Source organism: Athene noctua, chromosome 2, assembly GCF_965140245.1.
Source record: "Athene noctua chromosome 2, bAthNoc1.hap1.1, whole genome shotgun sequence".
NCBI classification, from domain to species: domain Eukaryota; kingdom Metazoa; phylum Chordata; class Aves; order Strigiformes; family Strigidae; genus Athene; species Athene noctua.
The window spans coordinates 6,421,757-6,448,934 of record NC_134038.1 but is presented as its reverse complement, the minus strand read 5'-3'; the positions used below and the strand labels follow the sequence as shown (position 1 = coordinate 6,448,934).

Sequence of the window (27,178 nt, the reverse complement as noted above, 5' to 3'; positions counted from 1 at the left end):
GGTCCTGCCATGACTCAGCACCCACCCAGGATAAGTCTCAGTTTTAGGGTCAACTTCAACTCATTCCAAATAAAAGCCTTCAGTTGTCGAGTATTTGCCACGTACCTGTTTCCCCTCCACACCTGGCTTTCCAGGGAACCCATCCAGGCCTCGCTCTCCCTGGAAAATAGACAAAGAACCCCTATAACTCAAATCTGTGCCGTTTTAGGTCACCATTCTGCAAGAGATGTCCATGTGTTCTGCTCCAAGAGTGAAGAATAAGAAGAGAAATTCAAGCCAGCCCAATAGACTAATGTCCCCACATCCTTACTACAGTTTGCTGAGACCAGAAGCAGGTGTGTGCTAGCTTTCAACGTCGGCATCCTTCCTCTGCCTGCTGAGGTGGGTTCATGTGTACTGGACAAATTGCACCAGGAGAACATCAGACCAGAATAGCTCTTACAAAAATAATGAATCCACAATCCAGCAATAGCTCATTTTTACCCAGTTCAGAAAAACCTTTCATTTTTCACCTTTGCTTTCTGTAACCTGGGGGAACAATTAATCTATTTCTATATGTCTTGGACAGTCCACAGGGTCCACTCTATATGACTTGGACAGCCCACAAGGTCCACAGGCAATCTATTCCACTACTTTATTTTTAATACGAGAAGATATGTTTTTTCCACTGTACCTAAACCTGCCTTTTTCCTGCTACAGTTTGAGACTAGTATATCTTTCCCTAATACCCCACAGAGAACAGATTGTTCCCTTCAGCTTTACAGTGGCCTTTTATGTGTTTGAAGACTTATAAAACTCCCCCTTCAAACTTCTGTAGACCAAACAACCTCAATACTTTCAACTTTTCTTCATGGGTATGTTTTTCAGACCTCTGATCATTTTTGTTGCTCTCATTTGTGCACTGACCAATTTTTCCACATCTTCACTGTAGTTAGGTGCCCAAAACTGGACAGAGCTGAGGATAACTTTGAGTAGAAAGATTATTTCATGTCTTATAGAGTATTCTTCTGTTTAAATCCCAGGATAACATTTAATTTATCCTAAACACCCTTCTGCAGGACAGCTACTTAATCAGTTGTTCCTAACCTGTAGCATTGTGCAATTTGTTGTCCTACACTTATGAAGCATCCTGTAGCTGCTCCTTCTCAATGCCATCTTCTGCTTTGGGGGATTATGTTTTCAAGATCATTCTGAATTCTGACTCTGACCTCCACTGTATTTCCACATTCAAGCTTTACACATTCCATATTTTATAATCCAGGTCCTTTACAGAGATGATGACTACGTCAATGACACACTCCTGCTGAACTTCACTCCCCTCTTGCAGATTGTGGCCCTTGTCCATGCCTCTTTTATTTAAAATTCTTTGAAACAGGGACTTTCTCTTACTCTGTAAAATGCTTAAACCTCTGTAAAACGAAACACTGATTTTGCCTGGATCCTGCACACACAGCTGAATATAAATTATCAAATACACACAAAGAGTGTTAACATAAATGTGCATGTAAAAACAAATTCTACAAGTACAAGGAGTTACAGCAAAATATTAGTTTTACTCTATTTTTTTAAGGTTACAGACATTTTAATTCTGATTACTATCCCACAGGATCCCTGTTAGACCTCTCATCTGCAAACCCACACAGCACTGGATCTACATTGATTCAGCAAGTAAGAAATGAATTTGCAGATCAATTTAGTTCTTTTTCCCCTTTATAAAGTCGGTCTTGTAACATAAATGTTATTTCAAAATTACATATCCAAGGAATGAAATTAGAGATACCTGTACCCTACAGAAAGCTGCTGAATACCAGTGTCAGACATCCAGATCTACTTGGTTTTGGGATAATAGTTTCCATATTATTAATGGTTTCCTTTGCACCGACTGAACTACAAGTATTCTGGATTTGAGACTTTCAGTAAGCAACAGTTTGGTGGATTGCTGACAAAATGTGCAGTGTATTCTCAGAAGAATTTTTAACATCAATACACTGCAGCAACAAGTACTTCACACATGCTGTTTCAGCTGCCAAAACAGAAAAGTGTCAATGTTCTCACTGCTAGCAATGGGGGCTGGGAAAGGCAAATGTATTATTTGTGTAAATGTATACAATAAAGCTGTTTGAAAACACTTCAAACAATGGTGCTTTCAGTTGTTTCTTAAAAAAAAATATGTCATTATAATTTTTTTATTATTATTATTTTATCCATTCTTTAAAAAAAGGTTATTTAGAAAAAGTTATGGGGTTTGGGGTTTTTTTCCAAAAGAAAACAAACACAATAAAAGTTTTATTCTCAAATTTTCACTTTAAGACTCCATTTCCTTCTGCTCTACTGTTTTTTCTGCTTTTAACCAGTGAAACAAAATGGTGAAGAGTCATAAGCAACCGAGGGAAATCCCAATTCCACCGGAACTTTAGTGATGTTTTCTGACCTCTACCAGCTGGAAAGTGTAATAATTTGTTGGAAAATTTATTCCCAAGAGCCTCCAGGGCCTTGGGAAAGACTGAAGGAGAGCAAACCCACTGCACAGAGGGACCTGGCAGCAGCAGACCAGCCCTGCTGCCCCTTACACAAGCTTTTCTCCAATACAAGAAAAGGATTTACAGGTTGGACGCACGTTTATGCAGCCAAAACAATGCCCCATGTCATGTTGAACTGCTGTACATAAATTAACATGCCAAGAATCACATACCTATATGGCTTATGTTGTCAGGGAACAGCTTATCTCTGCAGGGTCAGTTCTGGGGTCTACAGTGAGCCCAGTGGATGTAGAAGGACACGAGAAATCACTCATGCTGCGCAGTGGCTCTCCTAAAGTACAGGTGTAACCGATACTACCAGATTTGGGAACCTCACCATAAAAACCTCAATATTTACATCTGAGGTCCCAGGATATATGAATGTATCAGCAAGATGCATTATGGGATATTTAGACTTTTTTTGATAGTAAGGTGCAGATTCAATTGACTAATACTCAGTGCATGGGCTAGTGCTCTCATCTGATATAATAAACACTTTTCTCCTCAGGCACAAAGAAATGCAGGTTGCGTAGGTGTCAGTATTCAAGTTACAGACTGAAGAGGAGACAAGAAAATATTTGGCCCGCCGAATTTACGCCCCCTGTTTTCACAGTAGTACTGACTGGTAGAAGTTAAGCAATGGCAGTGGGTGCTCTCAGACCATCATTAAAGCCTGGAAAAAAATCAAAGTACAATTGTTGTAGCAGAGATCTGACTGCTCCAGATAAAATTAAAAAAAAAAAAAAAAAAAAAAAAAAAAAAAGAAGAAAAACACAACTTTAAAAAGGAGATCTAATTGTGCATATCCTTTAAATGAAACAAAACCTAATTCGTTTTGTCCCCACTTTAATCTTCCTCTAGCTTAGTCAGCTGCCTGCCCACACACAGCTCCAGCTTCCTCTCCCATCATGGTGATGTCAGAAAGATGGATTTTCTTCCGGGAGCCAAATATTCCAGCAGAGTAGACAAGCTCGCCTCCGGAAAAGTGGTGGAGGCACTGGCCAGACACAACACACCGAGCCAGTCCTGCAAAAGGCTGAAGCAAAAGCATGAGGAAGATAAAGCACGATCCAGCCTTTTGCTCTAGCTGCACCAGTGAGGACAGATAATACAAAACATGGTTGTGGCTACTTGATCATAAACAGCAAAATGGACACTGGGAACAAACACCTTAACACATGGTAAAGTAAAACACAGTATCTCACACTAAGGGCCTATTGATCATTTTTCCCAGTAGGCAAAAGCTTGGTGTAAATCTCTGGGTTTCTTCTGCAAAAGGGGATGGAGACTGAGAAATGGGAACAAGGCCACACTAGTAAGCTAATAACTCCCTCCTTTGCACAAACACACTAAGATATCACTAAAGATGGCTTAAACACAGGTAAATCTGCCAGACCAGCACGAAAATATTCCTGTCTCAGGACCAGCTTGAGACATAAACAAGACAGGACATTGCTCGGGGCTGTAAGCCTCTCAGAGCTGGCAAGAAAGGTCCTGCTGCCTGTTTTGCCTGCATGAGAAAAGGGGTGACTTGGGTCCGACTGACAGTCTGGTGATGCCCCATCTCCAGCTGCTTGCTGGGGTGCAGGAGTGGGCTAGCACCTGGCAAGGACAGTGAAACACGTTTTTGATGGCATTTCTGGGGAGCCTCAAGCACTGCCTGGCAGATCCGCAGCAGAAGGGTGTGCACATCTGAGGGCTCTCCAAACACAATGTGCAGATTCAAATAATAAAGGCTTTGTGTCTGCCCAGCTCTCCTTTTAAATGCTTATTCCAGGTATAATAGGCATTTAGTCTCTTTCTTGAATCATAAACATGAATCCCAGAGAGTCCTGTGCTTTGTAAAGCTATTCCCAGACAGGAGAGAGCAGAGTAGTGGGAAGCAGCACCAGCTGGATGAAGCCTTTAACAGAGAAACTACCTGGTACTTATCACTACTGATCTTATCATCATGGGAGAAGGCAGAAACGTAGGCATTTGCATAATCTGAGCAACTGCAGTGAGATGTGGAAATTCTGGATGCAGACATGGTCAGCAGTAGTCAGTGGTCCTTCACAACTCTCAGGTGGTGCACACAATGTGGACACCCCACTAGATCTCACCAGTGGCACACCTTCACACCACTCCTCCTCTCTCTCCTCCATCCCTGGGCTACACGCAGCAACAAGTCCCTAAATGGGTGCTTAGCAGACAGCAGAGACCCATGAAGCCCTCCTGGATGCCCATGGGAGGTGATACCCAGACAGCACTGGGAGGTACAGCGCAGTGAGGAAACTCCACCATCAGTACAGCCCACCCCACCTAAAAGGCAAAGGCAAAGAGCAGACCGGCTCTTCCTAGCATGCAGCAAGAATACCTTGTCTCCTCGTGTTCCCTTTTCTCCTCTTTCTCCTTGTAGACCCTAAAAATAAAAAGCAAGAGATTATAAAGCTCAGTCAAAATCGAGGCATAGTTATCTCCTCTAATTAGCCAGCAAATCTCTGTGCACATCTGCACAGTCTATTCAAGTGAACCTCAAGGACATTCCCCGTGCTGCCAGTCCTCAAAGTTGGCCACAAGCGTGGTCTAAGCAGACTTACAGAGCAGGCATGACCTGCGGGCCCAAGAACGTCTGTAATATTATTTTGCCTGCAGACACACAACCCTCCTGCCAACAGCAGTGTGGAGGGACAGGGAACACACCACAGCTGCAGATGGTCTGGAAAACAACCAGTGCTCTGCATTTTTCATGTTGCTCATAAACAATGAGGACTTAGGTAGAGGACGATACTGATGGAAAAACCTATCGCATAAACAAGCAAGAATGCCCATTCCTGGTGGTTTTGGATGAGGTAGCTAGGCAGACAGCAGGTACCTCTGAGAACTGGCAAGTGCTAGATAATCCCTGTCCTGAAGGCCCAAGCATATTTTTGTGCTCTGAATCCGATGGCAGTGTTCATCTGGACTGCATAATTCATCTCCTCCCAGGAACACCAGAACCATTTGCTGGGGCTTAGCTTGATGAAAGACACTGATGCTAACACAGGCAATCGACTCAATGGGCAGGAACAGATTTCACCTTCCCCTGGCACGGCAAGCATCTTGTATTTTACCTTTATTGTAGCAACTGTGCAACCAACTAATAGCTACAGGCAGATGAATATGCTCAGTCAGTAGTGAACTCTCTGAAGTTGCCAAAGCTTAAAATGTTTCTTACTCCAATAATACCTTTGTATTTAAACTTCAATTTACTTTATAGTGGAGGCTTACCTCCAAGCTAATGAGAGCTACATGTCTGAGTTTATTCAGTCCTTAGGATGATTTAGATAATTAAGATTTTCAGATTTCAGGCTATGGTTGACTGTGAGCAAACTCTGTACACATCTATCCATCTCTAACAACCCAAACCAAGCCTGCACTGATTCCCACACTGCGAAGAAATAACCCTACTATTTCCAAAAAGCAAATGGCAAGAAGTTTAAAAAGATGACTCCTTTAATGCACTAATAACTATGAGTACATGATTATTGCCTTGCTCCTTCCCAACAGCCCAATCCAAGTGACAGTCTTATGACAGAAATGGATAGGACCTTCAGTAATGGTGCACCACGTGAGTGCTTTGCTTCTCACACAAAAAGGAGACTCAAGGAGCAGAAAGGAAGTGTTCACATAGCTTGTCCTTTCACCTCATTAATACTGCAAGAATCTTTCATATGGGCAGGTAATGCCACCCCCATATTAATTTCATCATCTTCAAGCCTAATACAACTTCAGCCTTTGACTGTGCAGGGAAATGGCATGAACATGTGCAAAGACAAAAGTGCTCAAGCTCTTTTGAACACGTTGGACCCCCTTGTAGTGAGTGGTAAAGTAAGTCCTCAGCCAGCTCAAGGAAATCTTTCAGTGCCTAAGTACGTCTGGTATGCCACTAAAGCACACTGATGTACAGTCATATAGAATCATAGCACGGTTTGTGTTGGAAGGGACTTTTGAAGGTCACATAGTCCAACTCCCCTTCAATAAGCAGGGACATCTTCAACTAGATCATGTTGCCCAGAGCCCTGTCCAAACTGATCTTAAATGTTTCCAGTGATTATGCATCTACCACCTCTTTTGGTAACCTGTTTCAGTGTTTCACCACCTGCATTATAAAAAATGTCTTCCTCAATCTAGGCTAAATCTACCCTCTTTTAGTTTAAAACCATTATTCCTTGGCCTGTCACAACAGGCTTTAGTAAAAAGTTTGTCCCATCTTCCTTATAAGCCCCCTTTAAGATTGGGAGGCCACTATAAGGTCTCCCCAGACCCTTCTCCACGCTGAATAACACCAGCTCTCTCAGCCTGTCCTCACAGGAGAAGAGTTCCATCCCTCTGATCATTTTTGTGGCCCTGCTCTGGACCCGCTCAAGCAGGCCCATGTCTTTCCTGTGCTGAGGATCCCAGAGCCGGACACAGCACTGCAGGTGGAGTCTCACCAGAGAGGAGCAGAGGGGCAGAATCCCCTCCCTCAACCTGCTGGCCACGCTTCTCTCGATGCAGCCCAGGATACAGCTGGTTTTTGGGGCTGTGAGCGCATATTGCCAGCTCACATCCAGCTTTTCATCCACCGGCATCCCCAAGTCCTTCTCCTCAGGGCTGCTCTCAATACCTTCATCCCACAGCCTGTACTGATAGCAGGGGTTGCCCCAACCAAGTTGGGTCCTGAAACCTCAGAAAATCCATTCAGCCTTTGCACCACCAGCTTAAAGGCTGCCTCCATAATTACCAAGGTGAAACCACAAGACAGAGATGTTAACTTGATAAAATCTGATTTATCTTGGTCTTGCTGTCTGTTCATTCAAGGCAGGTTTGTCCACTGAGCCCAAAGGCTATTCCCTGACAGTTTTGAAAATATGATTGGAAACTTGCTGAGAATTTTTTCTTGGTGTTATGTTGAACTTTTTGAGCACCATATAAATGGTGCATCAACACAGACCAAAGCAATTACATTACAGTGGAAGCATCACAAAATCACCAGGTGTTATCTCAGTAACAAAGTAATTTCTACTGACATGTCTTTATCCTGGATACAGGTCTATTCTCATTTAAAGAAGTCAGAAGAAACTCAGTGAAGTCAAGAAGATGTCACTATTTGGACATAGTACGGCTAAGTGGTCAGACATACCCTATATTGCTTAATAATAAAAAAATATATATAGCTGAATAGAACACACTGAAAGAACAGAGGAAGGTTCTAGAGTGGTAAAAATTTCACATGACTTACCGGTGCACCTACATATCCTTTAATTCCTGGAGGACCTTGTTTTCCCTCGGATCCCTGGCAAGGAATTGAGATACAGTAAAACACCAGAAACTGTTTCACATATAAATAAATAAAGAACAAAAACAGTTATTCAGAAATGTCTTTTGCACTCCTAGGCTCACAGGGGGCTGTTGAAGCTTCTTGACTCTCAGCACTAACATAGAAAGCAGTGTCGGACTTTCCAGCTACTCACCCTAAGTGACACCCCAATGTTTTTTTCTGTCCCCAGCGCTCATACCTTATCAAGTTTTATCTTTCTTTCAGTCTTGCCCTACAAAGGCAAACTGTCCCATGCAGGTTCCTCTACACGTTATTTCAGAAGTTTTAGCAACATCAGTTGTTGCCTGCCTGTTGTGTGCAGGGTGATTGAGCCCTGTCTTGGCTCCTGAACACAGTATTGGTGGAACAAAGCACAAGCATACATTGCTGCAAATGCTGTAGCAAAGGCCATATCCCAGCATAAATGAACCACAGATTTCAAAATGTTATATATTTTGAAGATTAAATGAAAAGAAACAGATTAGAACTTTTTTCTCCAATGTTTATTTTCAGCATAAGTGGGAGAAATACAAGGGGATCAGGTACCTCTCAGCACTCCTTCAGCTGATTGCACACTGACTCTCTCCCTGGAGAAGGTAAACTGAGACAGAGAGCACTCTCACTATGTGCTTTTCTGTGTCTTACAATGCCTGCAAATGGTCTGGATCCTCAGCTGAACAGGCCCAGCCCTCAGAGCCATCCTATGGAGACAGCCTGGGCCTGAAAATTTGACCATGAGAACTGGTTTGGCATCCTGTATCATCTATTTGACTGATTATATTCTCACTTATTTCCTTTCTCCCCTCCCCTCATCTGGCTAACTCCTGTATTGGGTAGCTGTAGTGGATAAGGCTTCAAAAGAGATCAAGTTTTCATTTTTAAACCATTTATACATTTCATATTAAGAGATGTTTCTTATTAAAAAAAAATATATAATTAAAAATGCAAGATGTGTTTGCAGTGAATTATTAGCAAAACTGACACTTTTTTGTCCCAGTGCAAGCGCCCAGGAAGCTGGTCATGTCACACCACTGTTTACACTTGCCTTAGCCCAAATGACAATGTCATTTGGAGCAGCCAGTTAAGCACAGACCTGGCAGACTGGCTGGAATGTACTTGGCTAGTGTTTCACCACCGCTTTACGGAGTGCATTGCCAAAACTGTTCCTTCTCTCTGCCAGAGAGGACTTGACTTGTTAAAGCAGATAAAGCTGATTCCTGAAGCTTGTGTTCAGCTCATCAGCCCAGCTGTAAAGTGGTTGAACCTGTGCTAAGTATGCAAGCAAACCACATGGCAAACTCAGGAAGCGGGGAGATTCACAAACAGGTTAAGAAGAGCTGGGTTTAAGAACAAGCAAAGGTGGCTCTGGGATGTCTACATCAGGCACCTGAGGACCTCTGCAAGGTCAAGAAGCAGTGCAAGTCCTCCAATGGCAGAGGGAGAGCAGCAGGCATGGCATGCACTTAAATCTCTCCCTTCAGCCTGCAGAAAAATACCACTATCAAAGTCTAGGCAAAACCCCTACAGAAACAGAGGCCAGTTCCAAGTTGTCCAAATTATCAAAGTCCAACTCAGTACCATTACATAAAACATGGTTATAATACTCAGCAAAAGTTATAGATAGAGAAACTGGGTTTGTCTGGATGAGAAGACTTGCTGATCCCACTCAAGGTCTGTGCTGAGATCATGTCTGGTAAACCAGAGAAGTATGAGACCTTCGACAGCTGAAGCAAACAAGGAAATTTGTCAAAATGAAACTCTTACCTAATACTTTATATTTCAAAGGCTTGATTTTTTCCCTTCTCCCTGTTTTTTCTATCAAGTGCAGATAACTGTCAGTTCAGATGGGAATGCTATAGCTATGTCAGTGCCATAGCAATGACAGCCACAAAAAATTTCATTAACCTGTTATTAAAGATACAGGGAAAAAAAAAAAAAAAAAGAAGGAAAAGGTCGAATATTTGTTGCAGAATTATATAGGCTAAAGGGCCTGGTCTCAAAAATTCAAGCTTTGTTTCACTGCTACAAAATATATTGAGGGACCTGAGCTATGGCCTTTTTTCTCTGGACCAACTTACTCCATGGAAATTAGCCTGCCAGGTCCCACATATTTATATGGGAGCTTTCTCCACTGACCAATGGATATTTCTTGCCATCTTAGCCCACCACGGCATGTTCCATAACCAGAAGGTCCAACACTTATTAGCACAAGGCTGACATTGAGAGCTCTTCTTTGTTTCCACCAGCTCATAGCCAGCAAGATCATACATCCTTCTTGGTGAGAAATGAAGTTTACCCACCAAGTTTGATGAAAAACCAGAAAAAAACAAACAAACAAACAAACAAAAAAAACCACCAAAACCCCCATACATTTTGATGATGAAGACACCGAGCTAGGAACAATCTCCCCTGGTGACTTCATTGAGCAGCAAAAGCAGTAAAGCCAGGGATGACATACCAAGGCCATTTTATTCTTGTAACCCATACATGTTCTTCAATGGGCTCATCATCCATTACGGTACCTCTGTGAATTAAATCCTATTACCAGAAGTCTGTAGGACCCTTATCTGTGCTACTGGAAGCTTCACACAATTAATGAGGTCTGTAAAAGCTGCAAGGCACCTCCTTCAAAGAAGTTATGGAAATTCCCACAGAGGCAAAAGACTGGAAATCCCTCAACCAAGCACATAAATAGGGGGCTGAATTTCCTGGGGTGCACATACAGCTGCTGAGCATGCGTTGCGCTTGCCTGGCTTGACTCAAATGAAGATGGATTGAGCCAGGAAGGACCACATCCCAATCAACCAGAGAAACTGCAAGGTAGCTCTCCATGGAGCTTGGGGTAGAGCCCAGAACCACTGTATTGATGCTGATGATAAAAATTTTTAAAAAGTGATCTGGAAAAAAAACAGTCATTACAACAGTAGTTGGAGATGTGACCTCTCTGCCAACTCTGCCCGTCTCTACAGATCTCCTTCCACACTGGTGAGGTGGTTGGGCTTTTTACCAAAGAGTAAAGGAGTGTGGATTCATATTTTTAAAGCCCTGTCAGCAAAGTCATGATTGTTCCTTAAAACAGCTCAGGCCAGAATCCAGCTGAAGGACATTGCATATACCCAGCGCACCCACTGAAGTAAATAAAAGTCACTGAAAGCACATGATCATTTTATATTTAGCCACTGTAGCTGAGAGGCTGGGGTTATCCAAGCTCACCTCTTTCCTGAGAGCACATGGCGCTGTGTAGTCAGATGTCTTTAGGTCCAGCCCCACAAGCACCTATCCTGCCCACCACACAGTGCTGAAATTCTATTCAGCATTGTCTCTTTACTCGGCTGAACTATACATGCTCGATGTGGGAAATACAGAGCATTTTCCAGGATCAAGCCCTCCTGGAAATAGATGTAGATGCCTCATTTCATCTTGGTTTGTAAAAGCTTTGCAAAGCAAAGGTGAGGAACTTCATACCACAAGGAGCATTGTATAGTCTACTGGTTTTCAATTCCACTATGGGAAACATGTAGGACAGAGAGAAAATATGTAAATAGATATTTATACGATAGGAGAAATGAAGCTGACAGGTTTTTGTGCATGAGGAATCCAGTTCATTTCATCCACTCCCAAATCCCACTGAAGGAGAAAACAATATCCAGAGTGCCTCCACTTAGCTCAGCCCAGCCCTGCTTTGCAGCTGTCATTTATCCCCTGCTGAACATGTTGCCATGCAGCTTCCACACTCAACCCCTTCGTGTTGCTGAAGGCAATATGGCTCCCGCAGAGAACCGTGGGATGGCTGCCAAGTATTTCTGCTAATCCACAAGCACACCATTAGTTCCGATACCCTCCTGAGGAGACTTTAGGAAATGATGAACATTTCCCTCTACAAAAAGAAAAGACATTTTGAAGAAAGGGCCTCTCCATAGCTGAGGAGCCCAGAAGGACCTATATAAATTAAACGCTTCCTAGAGTCCTCTCTAGACAGAGACAACTGGCAGTCAGGACTACATCTGGGAAGGTGTTCAGGTACTTAACTCCTATTTGAGGACAAAGGCATCAGTGAACTCTGTGGGGAGGTTTAGATGACTAGATATGGCTCTTCCAGAAAGATGTGGTGCTCAAAGGTCTTGCACAGGAACAGAACTGGGTGAAGTAAATTTGGGCAATCAGTCTGTTGGCCTTGCAGCACCTTTCATAGGCTGAGCTGAACTTGCTGTACATGATGCCCCTGAAAACACACTTGGCAATCTAGTGCACCATCTTATTTTGTGTTATAACAAGACTGAAAACACCCGAGGGGTAGTTATCCCCTCAGTAACCAGAGAACAAGGCAAGGAGAGTTGAGACTTTGAAAGGAGGTTAAAGAATTGCTCAGGAGAAGGGCTTCAGAATTAAGGCACATTTCTGACACAGCTGTCTCACCAGATCTTCATTTAGAAGCACCTTGTTTGAAGAAAACCCAGTGATATAAGCATTGTCTCAAGTTCTGTATCATTATGCCACTGTCTACTGGTGCAAAAGTAAAGCTCCCAAAATAGGCAAAAATATCCAAGCCAGGATCTCTCCATGATTATTTTATTTTTCCAGTTGTAGAGTAGGGACAATAATTCTCACCTGAATATTTGTGAGAGTTGGGAAGTCTTACTGAAGACATGAAACAAGGTTAATATGCCCCAAAACATGTTCTCTCCACCTTCTCCAGCTATGCTGTTGATTGAACAAAAAGTATTTCTTCTTTTTACATACCTTGCCTAATTGCCAGTACCTTAGCAGAGTCCTGATGAAAATGAGCATTTTGAGTTTCTTCATTCACCAGTGAGAATATCAAAAGTCATAAACAAAAAGTAATTCAAGCAATCCACACATATAAAAAGTCAGTTAAAAAAATGCCTGCCCGTGAAAAGAAGAAATGGAAAGTTTACCTTTGGACCTGCTGGCCCAGGCAGTCCAAAAGCTCCTGGCTGTCCTGGTTCACCCTGCAAGTGACAGCAATATCAGTGGTAAATGCTAATGCTTTATATATAAAGGCTGCGATGGGTCAAAACAGTCATTACATACAGCATTAGAAATGGAAGTTCCAATATCTACAGTCCTGAGTACCATTATCCAAGGATCTGAAAGTTTGCGTTGTGCTTTCTCCGCAAAAATAAAATCAGGAAGAGACAAACTGAAAGCTGAAGCAGTTGTTTATCTGCTCTTCAGACACAACCACCTAAGTAGCAAGAAATTAATTCCCGAAATTGTGAACAGCTTGCACCAACTACAGTCTACAAACATGGATTCCTTGGAGATAACATGATGTATCTGTTCTTGAACAGTGACCTTTCAGTGCAATAAACACATCCTATAAGAAATTCTGCAAGCCCAAGTATGTCACTGTTCAATCCCAGGCCATGTCACGTGTGATGTGATGGAGTTGCATCAGATCTGGAAGCTATTAGAAAATTAGTACAGTTTTTCCAAAGTGGGACAATTGTGGCACAAAGCAGAAACAGGATGTAAGTAACAGGAAAAAAACCTTTTCTGCTCTATATCACTACTTTTGTGTATCCTGCCCTTTCAAAGCCCGTTCCTCCAGTCGCTTCCACAAAGGGACAGTGAATGAGATTATAAAGTTCCACCATCGGGATGAAGATAATTCAAAGGGATGGTGATCAAGCAGGGGAAAGGAGGGAAAGCTCTAAACCACATTTATGTAGAAACTGGAAAAGGTGTTTGTGGTTTTATGCTTCAACTGTAGTCCTCTTAAAGGCAATGTTTGGCATGCTGCATTCTTCTCCGAGCTAACCCTGCACGTCTTCGTTTGCTCTTAGCTTTTAGCAGTGCACAAAAGGAGTTCATGTCCTTGCTTCTGTGACCAAGACACTTATTTCTCTAACCTCTGTCTTTTGTAGAAGCACAAGATAGTCCTCTGTACCCCATGTCATCTCCACTATCTGATGACTCTTTGCCAGACTTAAAACAAACAGCCAGGCTCTGCAGCTGCAGTTATTAACCAACACAGCCGCAGCAGCGGGTCCCAAACCACAGGCTGCCACGACTGCCCCGCTTCCCATCTTAATGAATGGTAACAGAGCCATCCCGGGAGCCTCCCAGGATGGCTAATCCATAGGACACCTGCCATCCCTGCAAATGTGCGAGGGAGAGTGTTGAGGCTCTTAACCTCCTACCATTTGTTTCTGCTGCTCCTAAAATGGCCATACAAATCCCCAAGACATGTTCCACTCAATACAGATTGATTTCCACTGCCTGCCTTGCACTGAAAAGCAAGGATTACACGGGAGGAATAAAAAGGCTTACGGCTTCTCCTTTTGCTCCATCCTTCCCAGGGGGGCCAGGTGAGCCCAGGGACCCCTGTAACGACAAAGAATTATCATCAGCACAATATTAACACCCATTGTAAGTGCAAGGACTTGAGTAACGCATCAAGACAAGAATAAAGAATGAGGACAATCATTTCAAAGCAAATATTTATTATTTACAGTCTCTGGAGGAGCTGCTACTGACATTAACACACTATGGCCAACTGATGAGCTGTTAATGAGAAACTAGGCACTCCTGGCCACTTAAATGAGTTAAGAATAAATTAATATAAAAGCTCTGCAGCTAATTAGATATGTAACCCTTGAGTCATCTTAATATCATCTCCTCTCAGCCTCTCTGTCCACCATTCCATTGCCTCAAAAAACTGGTGTTTTGTAACTAAATACTAATTTTTTTTTTTTTTTTTTTTTACTCCTTGCTTGTACAGCATCCATCCCAAATCTCAGAAGCCTCTAGACACAGCTATAATGCACAGAAGTAATCAGCCTAAAAGCAAACAGAAAAGAAGCCTTTGAAAAACTCAAGCAGTCCTCAGGAACTACCGTGGCCATTGGGATGCAAGTCTCAGAGCTGTGAATGTACAAAGCCGTAGAAAGCAAAGAAACAGAAAACCAGGCACCACGTTTTAAATTTTCCTATGCACCAGGACAAAAGGAACTAAATATGTTGAGGCTGGCAGCACCACAGCTAATGGGGACTGAAGCAAATGTGGGGAAAAGGCAATTTTTTCTGCATGCAGCTGGCAATTTAAAGAACAAATAAGAGAATGGAAAGACAATAGACACACAACAAGCAAGCCAGTGTGCACAGTGAGGAACTGGCTTGGTATTTTTACTTCTAGGCACTGCAGCACTTTCTTTTTAAATGTATTGTAAAAAAGGCTCAGATGAGAAACAGACATAGGCACTGCAAACTATCACTCTGGGCTCCGGTTAAACTGAGCTGGTTTGCTAAGTATTACTTGGAGGAGGATCTTGCCTTGCAGTCCTGAACATTTGTTACTTCACAGGAAAAACTTGAAATTCCTAAAATCCCTTCTGTAAATGTTGTTTAAGGCATATCTGACAAATGTGTCCAAAGTAAATGCTCGTTGACAGGGCAAGCCTGGTGCAGGTGCAGGATAATTTTATTTTCTAAAATTATGACACAGTAAGCAGATAGAGATTATCTGAATTCAAAAGTTATTAAATTTGGTGCAAGAAAGGACATGATAATCTTTGGCCTTCCATGTCTTATGTTGAAGAAACACCAGTGCTTCTGTCCGTGGAGGCATTAGCACTGATCTCTGTTCTGTTTCATTCTTCTACTCTTGTTTTAGAGTTTTACAAAGTTTACACAAAGTCCATGCCCTTGAGTTCTCCACACATTTGTCAAATGTGGATGAGAATCATGAACAGGTTTAAAGATTTTAAGGTGCAATTTGCTGAAAAATAGTATAACAGCATAGTCTCCTTTTCTTAATACGTTAACACAAAACAAGAAAACAGGTAAAACAAAAGACTTAAAAGAGGGTCTGTTTTAATTAGCCTTACACAATAGTTTAAACTTAAACTTTCACAGTATAATTAATCAAGACTTGAACTTACTTTTTCTCCTTTATCCCCTTTCAATCCAGGAAATCCAGGAGGACCTTCTTCACCCTAAAATACCGATGGAAAATATACCTGATATGAAATGCCATATGATTCTGTGGTATATTTGTGTACTTTAGACAGCACAGCTTTCACCTGTTGAGAGTTGAGGCCAGCTTCTCCACCTTGCTCACCTGTAACTTGCCCATATTTGAACAGGTTAATTTTCAAATTTCCATTCTTCCTCTGGCTGATCCCTCCTTCCCCCCCTTTTTTTTTTTTTGTTAATACCATCCAAACCCAGCCTTTTCCCAAGAACAAGATTAGAGACCTATACTTGTTAAATAAATTTGAAGCATAGAAACATTTAACTGAGAAACTCTCCTGTTGCCACATTTCAAAACATAGGGACTCGAGATTTGGCATGGCCAGCTTACTGTCAGGCCAAATTTCCAACAGCATGGAAATTTTTGGAAAAACACAAATGTGGGAATTTTTTCCCCTTTACCTGCTCATACCAGTCCAAAATGTAACCTTGCAAGCCACTCCATTCAGGCCTTATCAATAAGTACTTCTCCTAGTCAACAGGTAACTTCACCAAAGATTCAGAGCAGGTTTCAGTCAGAATTCTGTGAATGGAGCAGGATTATGCCCATTGCTGTGGGGTACTTGGTTGTGATCCAGTAGCCTGCCTATGTCTGTCCTGCATGTTCGTGCTCTGAACTGACAGCACGCAGGTTCCAGCATTGCTGGACTTTACCGGAGGTGTGGCATGAGTCCTTCAATGCCCTGTTCCCAGTGCCTCTGCTACCTGAAACAGTGGACATCCATACGTGGGATGTAAAGCCACTAGCATTGATGGCAACTGATGTACCACAAAGCAAAACGAAGTGACTGAGAGCTTTTTCCCCACCAGCCTTTGTAAAAAATGTAAGAACATAGAAGAATCCTGTTGAAAGAGAGTTAAAGTGGCTAAGCAGTTGGTGCACATATTCCTAAGTTGCCTGTATATAAATATGGACTACTACATATTTAGATAAATTCAGGCCAAATTCTGCCATTCTCAGTCTTCTTTGTGGTGTTTGTTTCCTGCATGAGTAGTCCAGCAGACTTAGATGGATGTGTTCATAGGACAAGGTTCTAGTCAATGTCAGACAGTACGACAAAATCTGGACTTATTTATTTCTAGGTATATTTGGCACTTAAAGGTTAATAAAAGACAGTATCTGGAAAGTATCTATACTGTATATGCAAATTGAAGTCATTAGATACTTTTATAATCACATTTCTTGCTAACTGAACCTTCACGAAGCACTCTGTCTAGAATTTGCAATGCAGCTAGTGGTAAAAATTAGATCTGCTGTATTTGAATGGCTCCCTAATGAGACAGAAAACCCATCAAATAGCAAATGTGATTTTTAAGGAAATCATTTGCTCTAAGAGGTCAATATAACTTGAAGGAACTGCTGTTCCATGGCAAAGTGTGCACCATAGGTAGGAGAATTTGTGTCTTTTCTAGGCAAAGTAAGAATATGGTTAATTAGCTTATTTTCTTCCCCCACCCCCCACCCCCATGAAGTAGCAACTCCTTCCACAGCTGAACAAAATAATCAGAGCATCAGTCAGTAAGTCTGATGCACATTGCTCAGAGTCATTCATGCTGGACAGGACCTTGTGAAGTTTCAAGTCCAAACTCCCACTTAAAGCACCATCAACAGTGAATTCAGAGCAAGTTGTTCGCATTTATCCCATTTGGTGTTGAAAATCTCCAACACTAAGGTCACTTCATTCCCCACATACAAATGGAAACTTGCTTCCTAGGCCAATAGCATCCCAGGAAGAGAAAACAGCTTTTTGTTTTGCCTTTTTTTTTTTTTTTTTTTATTAACTAAAGCAGTGTGATTTTACCCTTTTGACTTTTAACAGCTCTCATGCAGCTGCCTACAAAGAAGTGAAGCATAGAGCAGATCCGTTGGCCCTCACAGCCAAGAGGCTGCATGGGCATTTGCAGGAATGTGCCCAACTTGGTGACAATCTGTGCCAGAGACAGCTGGTCAGCCTGAACTGCCACCCACTGACCAGGGTCACCAAGCAGGGAAGAAAGGCTTCAGAAATGCACCGTGCTCTGGGAATGTGTGATCCAGCAAGGCCCAGTATTATAAGGAGCTCACTAAAGACATTTTCTTCACCTGTTTCAACTGCCATCACCTCTGTCCTGCTGCATAACCCAAAGCAGCTCCACGTCACACATCAGCCTGGCAGAGCTGGAAATAAAGCTACAGAGTTTTTCCTGCTTGCAGTAGAAATCTTCTAGTATTCAACAGCTTTAGCAGTTCTTCCCAAAGGAGAAAACTGCACAGAAGCAACCTAGGCTCTAGAGACAGGTTTAACATCTCCAGGGGAACCACCACTGAGCCCCACCAGACTACAGAATGGAAAGGGCTCCTACTTCTGCTCATTCCACTGAACCCCCATTAACCCTGGTCAGATGCTTTGTATTCCTCACTGAGCAGAAAAAACCATCAGGGTAAGGGTAGGTTTAGCAGATGTTTGAGCCTTAGTAAAAGTACAAGAAGAGATTGTGTTACTGTGTCAAAATGCTCACGTTCACGAAGTAAACTGCGTAACCTACAGGAGTGAGCAGCAGAAAACAGCAGAAAGCACAAGAGCATCGGTGCTGCTGTGCTTGCATAGTGCCAAAGTAGCTGTGACAGACAGGGATGGAAAAGCAACCAACAGCTTGCACTCTCAGCTCACAGCCACTTGCCAAAACCCCCACAGAGGATGAAGCTAACTGGAACAGAGTCCTGTTGCCAGAGCAATTTACTTCACCAAGCAACTCTTCTTTTTTTTTTTTTTTTAACTATCTAACCTCATGAACTGCATTGCAGAACAATCATCTTTTCACTTGCCCACCAGATTTTTTTTCGTCAGGTAAAATCCCAAGCATCGTGCTCAGCATGTTTCTCGGACCTAAGGGTGTACTGGTGAACCCAAAAGGTGTCTGTTCCCTCCCCTCAACCCCTCCAGTCAGGTCAGCTGGGTAGCTGGGTTAGCAAAAGAGCTCACCTCTCTCTCCAGCACTTGTGGATTGAGGGACTCTGCCAGGGCATCTATCCTGGAAAACTCTTTCTAAAGCCAGGGAAAGTTGCAATTAGAGTATGACAAAATTGGCCAAAGAAGAAGTCACAGGGGTCTGAAACAACATTGTTCAAGAGGAGTTCTTGCTGGGGAGGTTACAGTCAATTTTCTTGAGTGCTTTCCCTTTTCCAGACTCATGAGCGTGTTGTCTTTCTCTTATCCACTACGCTTAGTTTCATCCTCTGTGCTGCACAGCCAGTAGCCTTTAACTGAACATTTCCAACAAAGTTAGCAAGAGAATAAGCATCTTCATTAATTCACCGTTGACAAAATATCCATCAGAAGAACCTAGATTTGTCAAGCTGCCCTCTGATCTAAAGCAACCAGAGGACTTCTCTTGCCATGTGGTTGTGAAGCGCAGTTGGTCACACAGAAGCAGGTATGGCCGAGCAAGAGAAGCAGGCAGGTACTGCAAGCACTGAAGTTATACACTGACACAGACTGTGAATATCCAGAGGTTATGTAGCACACAGGTAACTACATATTTCTACAAATGCCATATTTTTGCCTTTCAGTAGTTCTTCTACAATTATTTACTTGCATTACAGCAACGCCTCATTTGTTCCCTGCTTGGGTCACTCTGCTGGACACTGTATGAATAAATATTAAATGACAGTCACTACGCTCCATAGCTCAGTTTAAAACTGCAAGCAATGTGTAAATATAATACAGAAACAGTGGAGACAGAGAGAAGGTGAAATAGCTGCCAAGAAGACATGGTCTGAAAGTGTTCTGTGCTGAAGGATCCAGGCACCACAGTGGGAGAACGGGTAGGCTCTGGCAGCTGGCACCAAGCCCTGGGGAAGAAAAGCTTATGGCATTCCTTGTACCAAGGCCAAACCTGATTGTGGCACTGAGTGGGATAAAAATAATACTATATACCCACAGGCTGGCTGCATTCCCAGCTTCAACTCAGTGAGATTCTGGTGGTGAGATGTAAACCACACCTACCTATTTATGCCACACATTTCTACTGCCACCCATCTACTTTATGGATATCTGAACCTTGAAGGCTGTCCCTTTCTGGAGAAACATCTGGATCAGAATAGGAAGGCAACAAGGATCAGGCTCTTCAGGAAACTGGGAAGAAGCAGCAAAGGCAGAAGAGGAGGGCAACAGAGTATAGTTTCTAAGGCAGCTTCCTTTAGGCTTAGTCCACAATTTCTGGAATAGTTTTATGCTATAGGTAGGGTGACCTATGGCTTTCTTGTCAATAGTTTTGTGGAAAAAACTGAATGTGTAGGTAGTTGTACCTGTGAGGAAGTGCATTAACAAATGTGGCAGCTGGGCTTAGGAAATTCCTAAAATTTTGAATACTGAAAGCTCTAAGGATGTAGCACTAGACAAATCATCCTGAAAGCTCCATCTTTCATTCCTCAAAGAATTGATATAAATTCTCCAAGAAAATTAGCAAGGTTTCTTGAGCCATACTAAAACAAAAAGCTTAGGCAGAATTCAGTAAAAAGGATAGCATTTTGAATTTGCTTGTATTTATTTTTTAATGGAAGTACCAGAGCCACACAGGGGATACAGAGCAAGGCCTAAACACTATTGTCCTTCTGGGGGGGTCTCAAAGCAGGGCTTGCATGGGTACATGGTGTGTCCAGATCCAATGGACAAAGGAAATGCCACATCATGAGGAAATTCAGAGCACAGGCAAATCTCAGCTGCTTCAGAGTACTGACATCATGAAGAATAAAGATATTCCCATTGTCCTCAAGTGTATTATCCATTAAAAATACAGAGGTGAACTGGGGAAGTACAGACACACCCAGAGAGGTTCCTTTATCAGCTTGTGTACATCAGCAGTTACTCCATTTCGACAACTGAGCAAAGATCCTGGTACACCAAGGATCCTGGCACACCACTGTCACATGGATTTGCCAGACCACACCAGGCATAGGTTAGTCATCCCTCCGTGATCATGAAGGGTGGGGGGTTTTTTAAACTTTCCACGACATGCTCATCACATGCACATATAGTTTCATTTATTGCATATCATCCAACAATTCACCTCACTTGGGTTATACTGAGCCTCGCCACCCTGCAGAATTGCCTGAACATTATGCATATGGTCTGTGACCAAATTATATCTACATCCCATGTAGATCCTCAGATGGCTGAATGGACATAACTATGAAATTACAAAGTGGATAACTTTAATTGTTAGATGATATGATTCCTCAGAGTGATAATAACTAATACAGTGATTTTGCCATATCCAGCCTCATAGCAGAATTTCTCTGAAAAGAGAGACCTACATTAGAGAAGGAAGGGATCTGCAGGTATATGGAAAGATACAGAGATACAAAAATTCAGTAATACCTGCTCCTAGAGAGACATCAAAAGCACACAAAGTAATAATCCCTCAGTGTTGTTTTTAAGCAATCTACTCAAGTTTAACTGCTTTTCTTTCCTCCACTTGCAGCTCCTCAAGCAGCTGCCAAGTTTACAAATATTTCTTCCAACTCGAGAACAGCTGTAGTCTATAATCACATATTTTATTTCAAACTCTGGGTTGTGGCCTACGTTAATGAAAATGAGAGCAAACTAAACAAGAAAATAATGGGAAAAAAATCAGTTCAAAACACATGGTTAGATTCTCATTTGCCTGTCAAATTTGAGTAAATCACTGGACTTTTCTTTCAGCTTACAGAGAAGATGACAGAAGATAGATCATTCTAAGATCAATTCTATATATTTTATTTTCTCTTCCAAACTGGTCTACATATAACAAAGAAGTGGCACTTTTCTAATTCTAAAATGAAATAAAAATTTCTAACTCTATCACAAAACATCAATAAAGGTGTCATTGGGAGACCTTCAAAAATCTGCCAAGCAGAACACCATGAATCATGCACTCAGCATATTGACAGCTGCGCAAACCGGGGGATCTATATCCAAGGTAGGAGACAAAATAGCAAGAGCTGAAGAGAAACAGAAGAAAAGTGGCAAGATAAAATGGAAACAGAAGCAAAATTGAACAGTGCAGTGTTATTACTACTTCACCATTAACACACCCCTCTCTCCTTTGTTAATTAACTTCACAGCACCCCTGTGAAATGAGAAGGAATTTATAGCAACTGTAATATTGCTTTCATCTCACGAGGGTGACAAGTCAGAGGTACAACTGAGCAGAACACATATGGAAGGTCACAGTCTGGGACAAAGATAGAAACTCACTCCAGATTTCTTGTGTCCTAAATCAGTGCCCTAACCATAAGTTTACTCTTGCTCTTTCCTGTCTCTTTGTCCTGCATCTAACTTGGCAACCTGATGTTGACAAAGAATAAACTAGAAGACCATGGGTAGGTGGCCTACTGCTGGTCCCTGGTCACACACTTAACTGATTTCACTGTTTGATGAGAAAAGTGAAGGAGGACAGAAGAGGTGTAGCAGGTTGAATGTGGTCTTCAGGTTCAAATGCCTGAGAAGAATTCCAAGAGACCACATGGTCTGAAGGATGTAACATCTTTCTTTTCTAGGTTTTTCCATTCAGGAGCTACCAGGAGGCTGAAATGAAAGATTTCAGAGCTTTGTCTCCAGCATATATACAAAATAAATATTTTCTTGAAAAATATTGTCTTTTTTTAGAGTGATGAGGCAAAGACAAAGTTTTAATTAAAAGCCAGGGATGATCTGCAGATCAATTGAGAGATAGAGCTGCAGTAGATATATGTCACTCAGCTCCATTTTCAAAAGCTGCTGACCAGACAGGCAGGACAAATGGCTGACATTCTCCAATGCTCAGATGCAGTATTCTATTAGTCTTATGATGCTAAACCCCTATTAATATCTTGGCAAAATTCACACCAAAACTGGCATTGTCTTCTGTTTCCACAAGAAATAAGACATTCATCTCAACTTGGAGTTCACTTTAGTTAATTCTAAGAAATGAAGAAAATTTCTGTTGGGTCTCTGTATTATATTCTGATTTAATAAACAGAAAGGTCATGTGGACAAGATACACAGGGGTCAGTAGAAAGTTTGGCTAGTCTATCAGGAAACCCAGTCCAGTATGAAGACAGCTGGTTAAATGATAGTTACAGGTGTTCTTTTGTACTGCAAGCATATCAGAGATTTTATTTAATGCACTGCATAGAAGTCAGTTGTCCCCAAAAAGTACAAATTCAGGACACTTTGTCTTTCAAAGGTCTCTGAACCCTTGAACCTTATCACAAACATCATGGACACTACCATCTGACCCTTCACCATATGACCCTACTCACTGAATGTTCTTCTGGGGAGAGCAGGTGCATCATTTTTCAGGGATACGAACAGATACCTTTCTCTGAAGAAATCCAATGCTCCACCTTGGCATCAAAATGGTAAAACGTAAAACAAAAGGTAAAACAATTTTTTGTTGCAATTAATTTGCAACATAGTCACTCATAAACCTGATCAAGGTCACTAGAGTTCAGAATAGTCTGGAAACATCCTAAAGATTTCAAAGCTGTCATTGGTGCCCAAGATCCTGTTCATTAGCTTCATACCAGTTGCATCACCACCGTGATATACTTTCACTCACTCTATAAGGGATTTCTGAAGGACTGGGGTGGTCAGACACCTTTGGCAACTGTTCAACTGTTGGTTGACCTATAACATCAAGACCGGTCCAAGTGGAGTACTTACTTGCAGAAAGCATTTACTTTGCATAGAGAACAGGGGAGAGATGTTGTGTTTTAAATACTTTTGTTCAACAGCTAGAAGAGCTGCTCAATCAGTTGCTGAATTCTTCAAATTAAGAAATAGTCAAAATGATTGCAGATCTGTTTATGATTGACCATACCGATTAGGAGTCAAAAGATAACTGGCATCAGTTGGTCCCACAATCGTACTACACAGAGGAATAATCTGAGAAATAAACTAGACTACAATGGGTTGGAATCCAACCAGTAGTTCCTGAAATTCCAGTTTTTCTTGTTCGTATGGTTGGGGCAAGAGAGTCCTCAACTAAACATACATTTGTCAGTGAAAAACATAATAGCTCTGCTCTGTAAACTTCCTTGTATCAAAGTACAAGCTGATGCTCCTTACTGGCATCTGCCACTGCTCAAGATCAGACAGCTTGCCCAGTGCTAGAGGGAAAGTGTTCATTGAAGTAGAAAAATAACCCAGTCATGTATCATGACATTGATTCATTTATGTCCTTACATCTTTAAATAGCACACAGAAAATAGTTCTGGTCTTGTTGTTACTTTGTCTTGTGAGAAAAATCTCTTAAGTCCTTTTGTTCTACTTCTGGGAAGTTCCTGACCCTTCAGATCTCCACACACCCCTCAAAAATTTCAGTAGCTCTGAGATGAGCATATTAGGGCAGAAGAGTAGTGTGTTGGGGTCCTCCAAATTCCAGTGACAATCTGCTCTAAACATCTGCTGTTACTTAGAAGCTCAAGGGCAGCCTTGGCTGCAGTGACCATGAAATGGTGGAGTTCAAGAACCTCTGAGCTGCGAAGAGAGTGCATAGCAAGCTCACTACCCTGGACTTCAGGAGAGCAGGCTTTGGCCCCATCAGTGATCTGCTTGGCAGAGTAACATGGAATAAAGTCCTGGGGGGAAGAGGGGCTCAATCTGGCTGATATTCAGAGATCACCTCCTCCAAGCTCAGGAGCGATGCATCCCAACAAAGAGGAAGTCAGGCAAAAATGCCAGGAGGCTGAATGGATAAACAAGGGACTCCTGGACAAGCTCAAAGGCAAAAAAAGGAAGCCTATAGAGGGTGGAAGCAAGGACAGATAGCCTGGGAGGAATATAAAGAAGCTGTCTGAGCATACAGAGATCACATTAGGAAGGCCAAAGTCCTGATAGAATTAAAGGGATAGAATTAAAGGGCCAGGGATGTCAAGGGCAACAAGAAAAGCTTCTATAGGAATGTCAGTGATAAAAAGAAGACTGGGGAAAATATGGGCCCTTTCCAGAAGGAAACAGGAATTGGCTGAATGGTCACACTCAAAGAGTTGTGGTCAACAGTTCAATGTCCAAGCGCAGAGCAGTGACCAGTGGTGTTCCTCAGGGGTTGGTGTTGGGACTGGTGCTGTTTAACATCTTTGTTGGTGACATGGACAGTGGGATCAAGTGCACACTCAGCAAGTTTGCCGATGACACCGAGCTGTGTGGTGTGGGTGACACACTGGAGGGAAGGGATGTGCCATCCAGAGGGACCTGGACAGGCTGGAGAGGTGGGACTGTGCAAACCTCATGGAGTTCAACAAGGCCCAGTGCAAGGTCCTCACATGGGTCAGGGCAATCCCAAGCACTAATACAGGCTGAGCAATGAGTGGATTGAGAGCAGCCCTGAGGAGAAGGACTTGAGGGTACTGATGGATGAAAAGCTGAATATGAACTGGCAATGTGCGCTCACAGCCCCAAAAACCAGCTGTATCCTGGGCTGCATCAAGAGAAGCGTGGCCAGCAGGTTGAGGGAGGGGATTCTGCCCCTCTGCTCCTCTCTGGTGAGACCCCACCTGCAGTGCTGTGTCCAGCTCTGGGATCCTCAGCACAGGAAAGACACGGGCCTGCTTGAGCGGGTCCAGAGCAGGGCCACAAAAATGATCAGAGGGATGGAACACTCTTCCTATGAGAACAGGCTGAGAGATTTGGGGTTGTTCAGCCTGGAGAAGACTCCAGGGAGACTTTATTGAGACCTTCCAATAGTTAAATGGGGACTACAGGAAGGCTGGGGAGGGACTGTTTATCAGAGAGTGCAGTGATAGGATGAGGTATAATGCTTTTAAACTAAAAGAGGATAGATTTAGGTTAGATATAAGGAAGAAATTCTTCCCTGTGAGGGTGGTGAGGCCCTGGCACAGGTTGCCCAGAGAAGCTGTGGCTGCCCCCTCCCTGGAAGGGTTCAAGGCCAGGTTGGACGGGGCTTTGGGCAACCTGGGCTAGTGGAAGGTGTCCCTGCCCATGACAGGGGGGTTGGAACTAGGCAGTCTTTAAGGTCCCTTCAAACCAAACCATTCTAAGATTCTATCGATATTTCACATTCACCCCTTGGAGTCTCTTCCAGCGCCTGACTGAAATACGTAGAATGCTTTTCCTCAAGTTTAACCACATCATCGAGTCCATGATTTCTACCCTCCTTATAGAGTCCAGTCCTTTCAGACTTTCCCTGTTGGTTAAATATGAAAATCACTGATCATTCTTCACATTGTGCTCTGCAATGGGTAACATCTCTCCATATATCTCTTGAAATGTCATGCCCAAACTAGGACAGCATCCTGCCTGAAGTCTTATCACCACCTACTTATAACTTGCAGTTATACACCTCTGCCAGCCACCAAACATACCTGAGGCTGCTCAGTCAAGTCTTTGACAAGATTATAAACTATTTTGGTCCAACCAGACATATTTGTTCATAAAGTGATGCTCCTCCCTAGGTCTTTTTAATCTCAGAGTGCATTACAAAGGTTATGATCATTCTTCCCATTTTACTTATGGGAGCACTGGGGTACAAGAAGGAGAAGAGCTAAAGACAAGATCCCCTATGGAGTCAAGGATATAGAGCCAAAGCCTCAGACTGAGTCTCCAGAGACCCAAACCCACTCACAACACAAAACACATCAGATTCCCTTGAAATAACAACCACTAGTGGTCGACTCACCATTTCACCAGGAAAGGAAAGATTTCTCATGAAAAAAACCCTCACATTTTCCTCATCTGGTACTTCCTACAATATGGGTGTTTACTACCAGCAGGGTCTGACACACAATTGACCATCTTTCTAACACCAGAGACAACAGGACTTCTGGACTTTGTGAGACATAAAATCTCTAGGCAGTGCTTAAAGAAAAAGGGTGAGAGACTGAAAAGAGGAAATTAAAGATGTTCAGAGTTGTACTTGGGCAAGTAAAGAACAGCATGAAACACAGTGCTGCCATGGTCTCACCTGCCCTCACCTGCACCTCCAGAGAGACCATGAAAAAGGCACCTGCACTTTCTCAGCCATGAACAAGGAAACGCAGCTTGGCAACAGCTTTGATCAGTGGAAAGGGGAAAATCTGGCTTCTTAACTAGATAGATGAGAAAACATGTAGCAGGAAGAGGGGCAGGGAACACTTAGGATGCCTTTGATAAACTGGTGATAGCAACTTGCTTTGTTTAATGCTTCAGCTCTCCATGATTCATTAGGATACAAGATCCATTTCAGAGTGTATGCTCCAGACTGCTGGGAAAGCTTTTTTTATTTTGCACCTAACAGGCAGCTAATCCATATCTATCCACCACAATATCACTCTCAAGAGCATCCCACATTCAAACAACAGTTATCAATGACAGGATCAAGGCAATCCGTTTTCCTCCCCCCA

The 27,178-nt window shown here is 42.5% G+C and overlaps 1 protein-coding gene across 1 annotated transcript in view; it reads right to left on the bottom strand.

Annotated features, from left to right (window-relative positions):
• Positions 1-27,178, bottom strand: part of COL22A1 (collagen type XXII alpha 1 chain) — a 218,110-nt gene that overhangs the window by 98,397 nt on the left and 92,535 nt on the right. The window contains exons 12-16 of the mRNA XM_074901126.1: positions 14,134-14,187; positions 12,756-12,809; positions 7,762-7,815; positions 4,876-4,920; positions 106-159 (exon numbers count right to left, since the gene is read on the bottom strand). Of these exons, the coding sequence (XP_074757227.1) occupies positions 106-159; positions 4,876-4,920; positions 7,762-7,815; positions 12,756-12,809; positions 14,134-14,187 (261 nt within the window). The remainder of the gene's footprint in view (positions 1-105; positions 160-4,875; positions 4,921-7,761; positions 7,816-12,755; positions 12,810-14,133; positions 14,188-27,178) is intronic.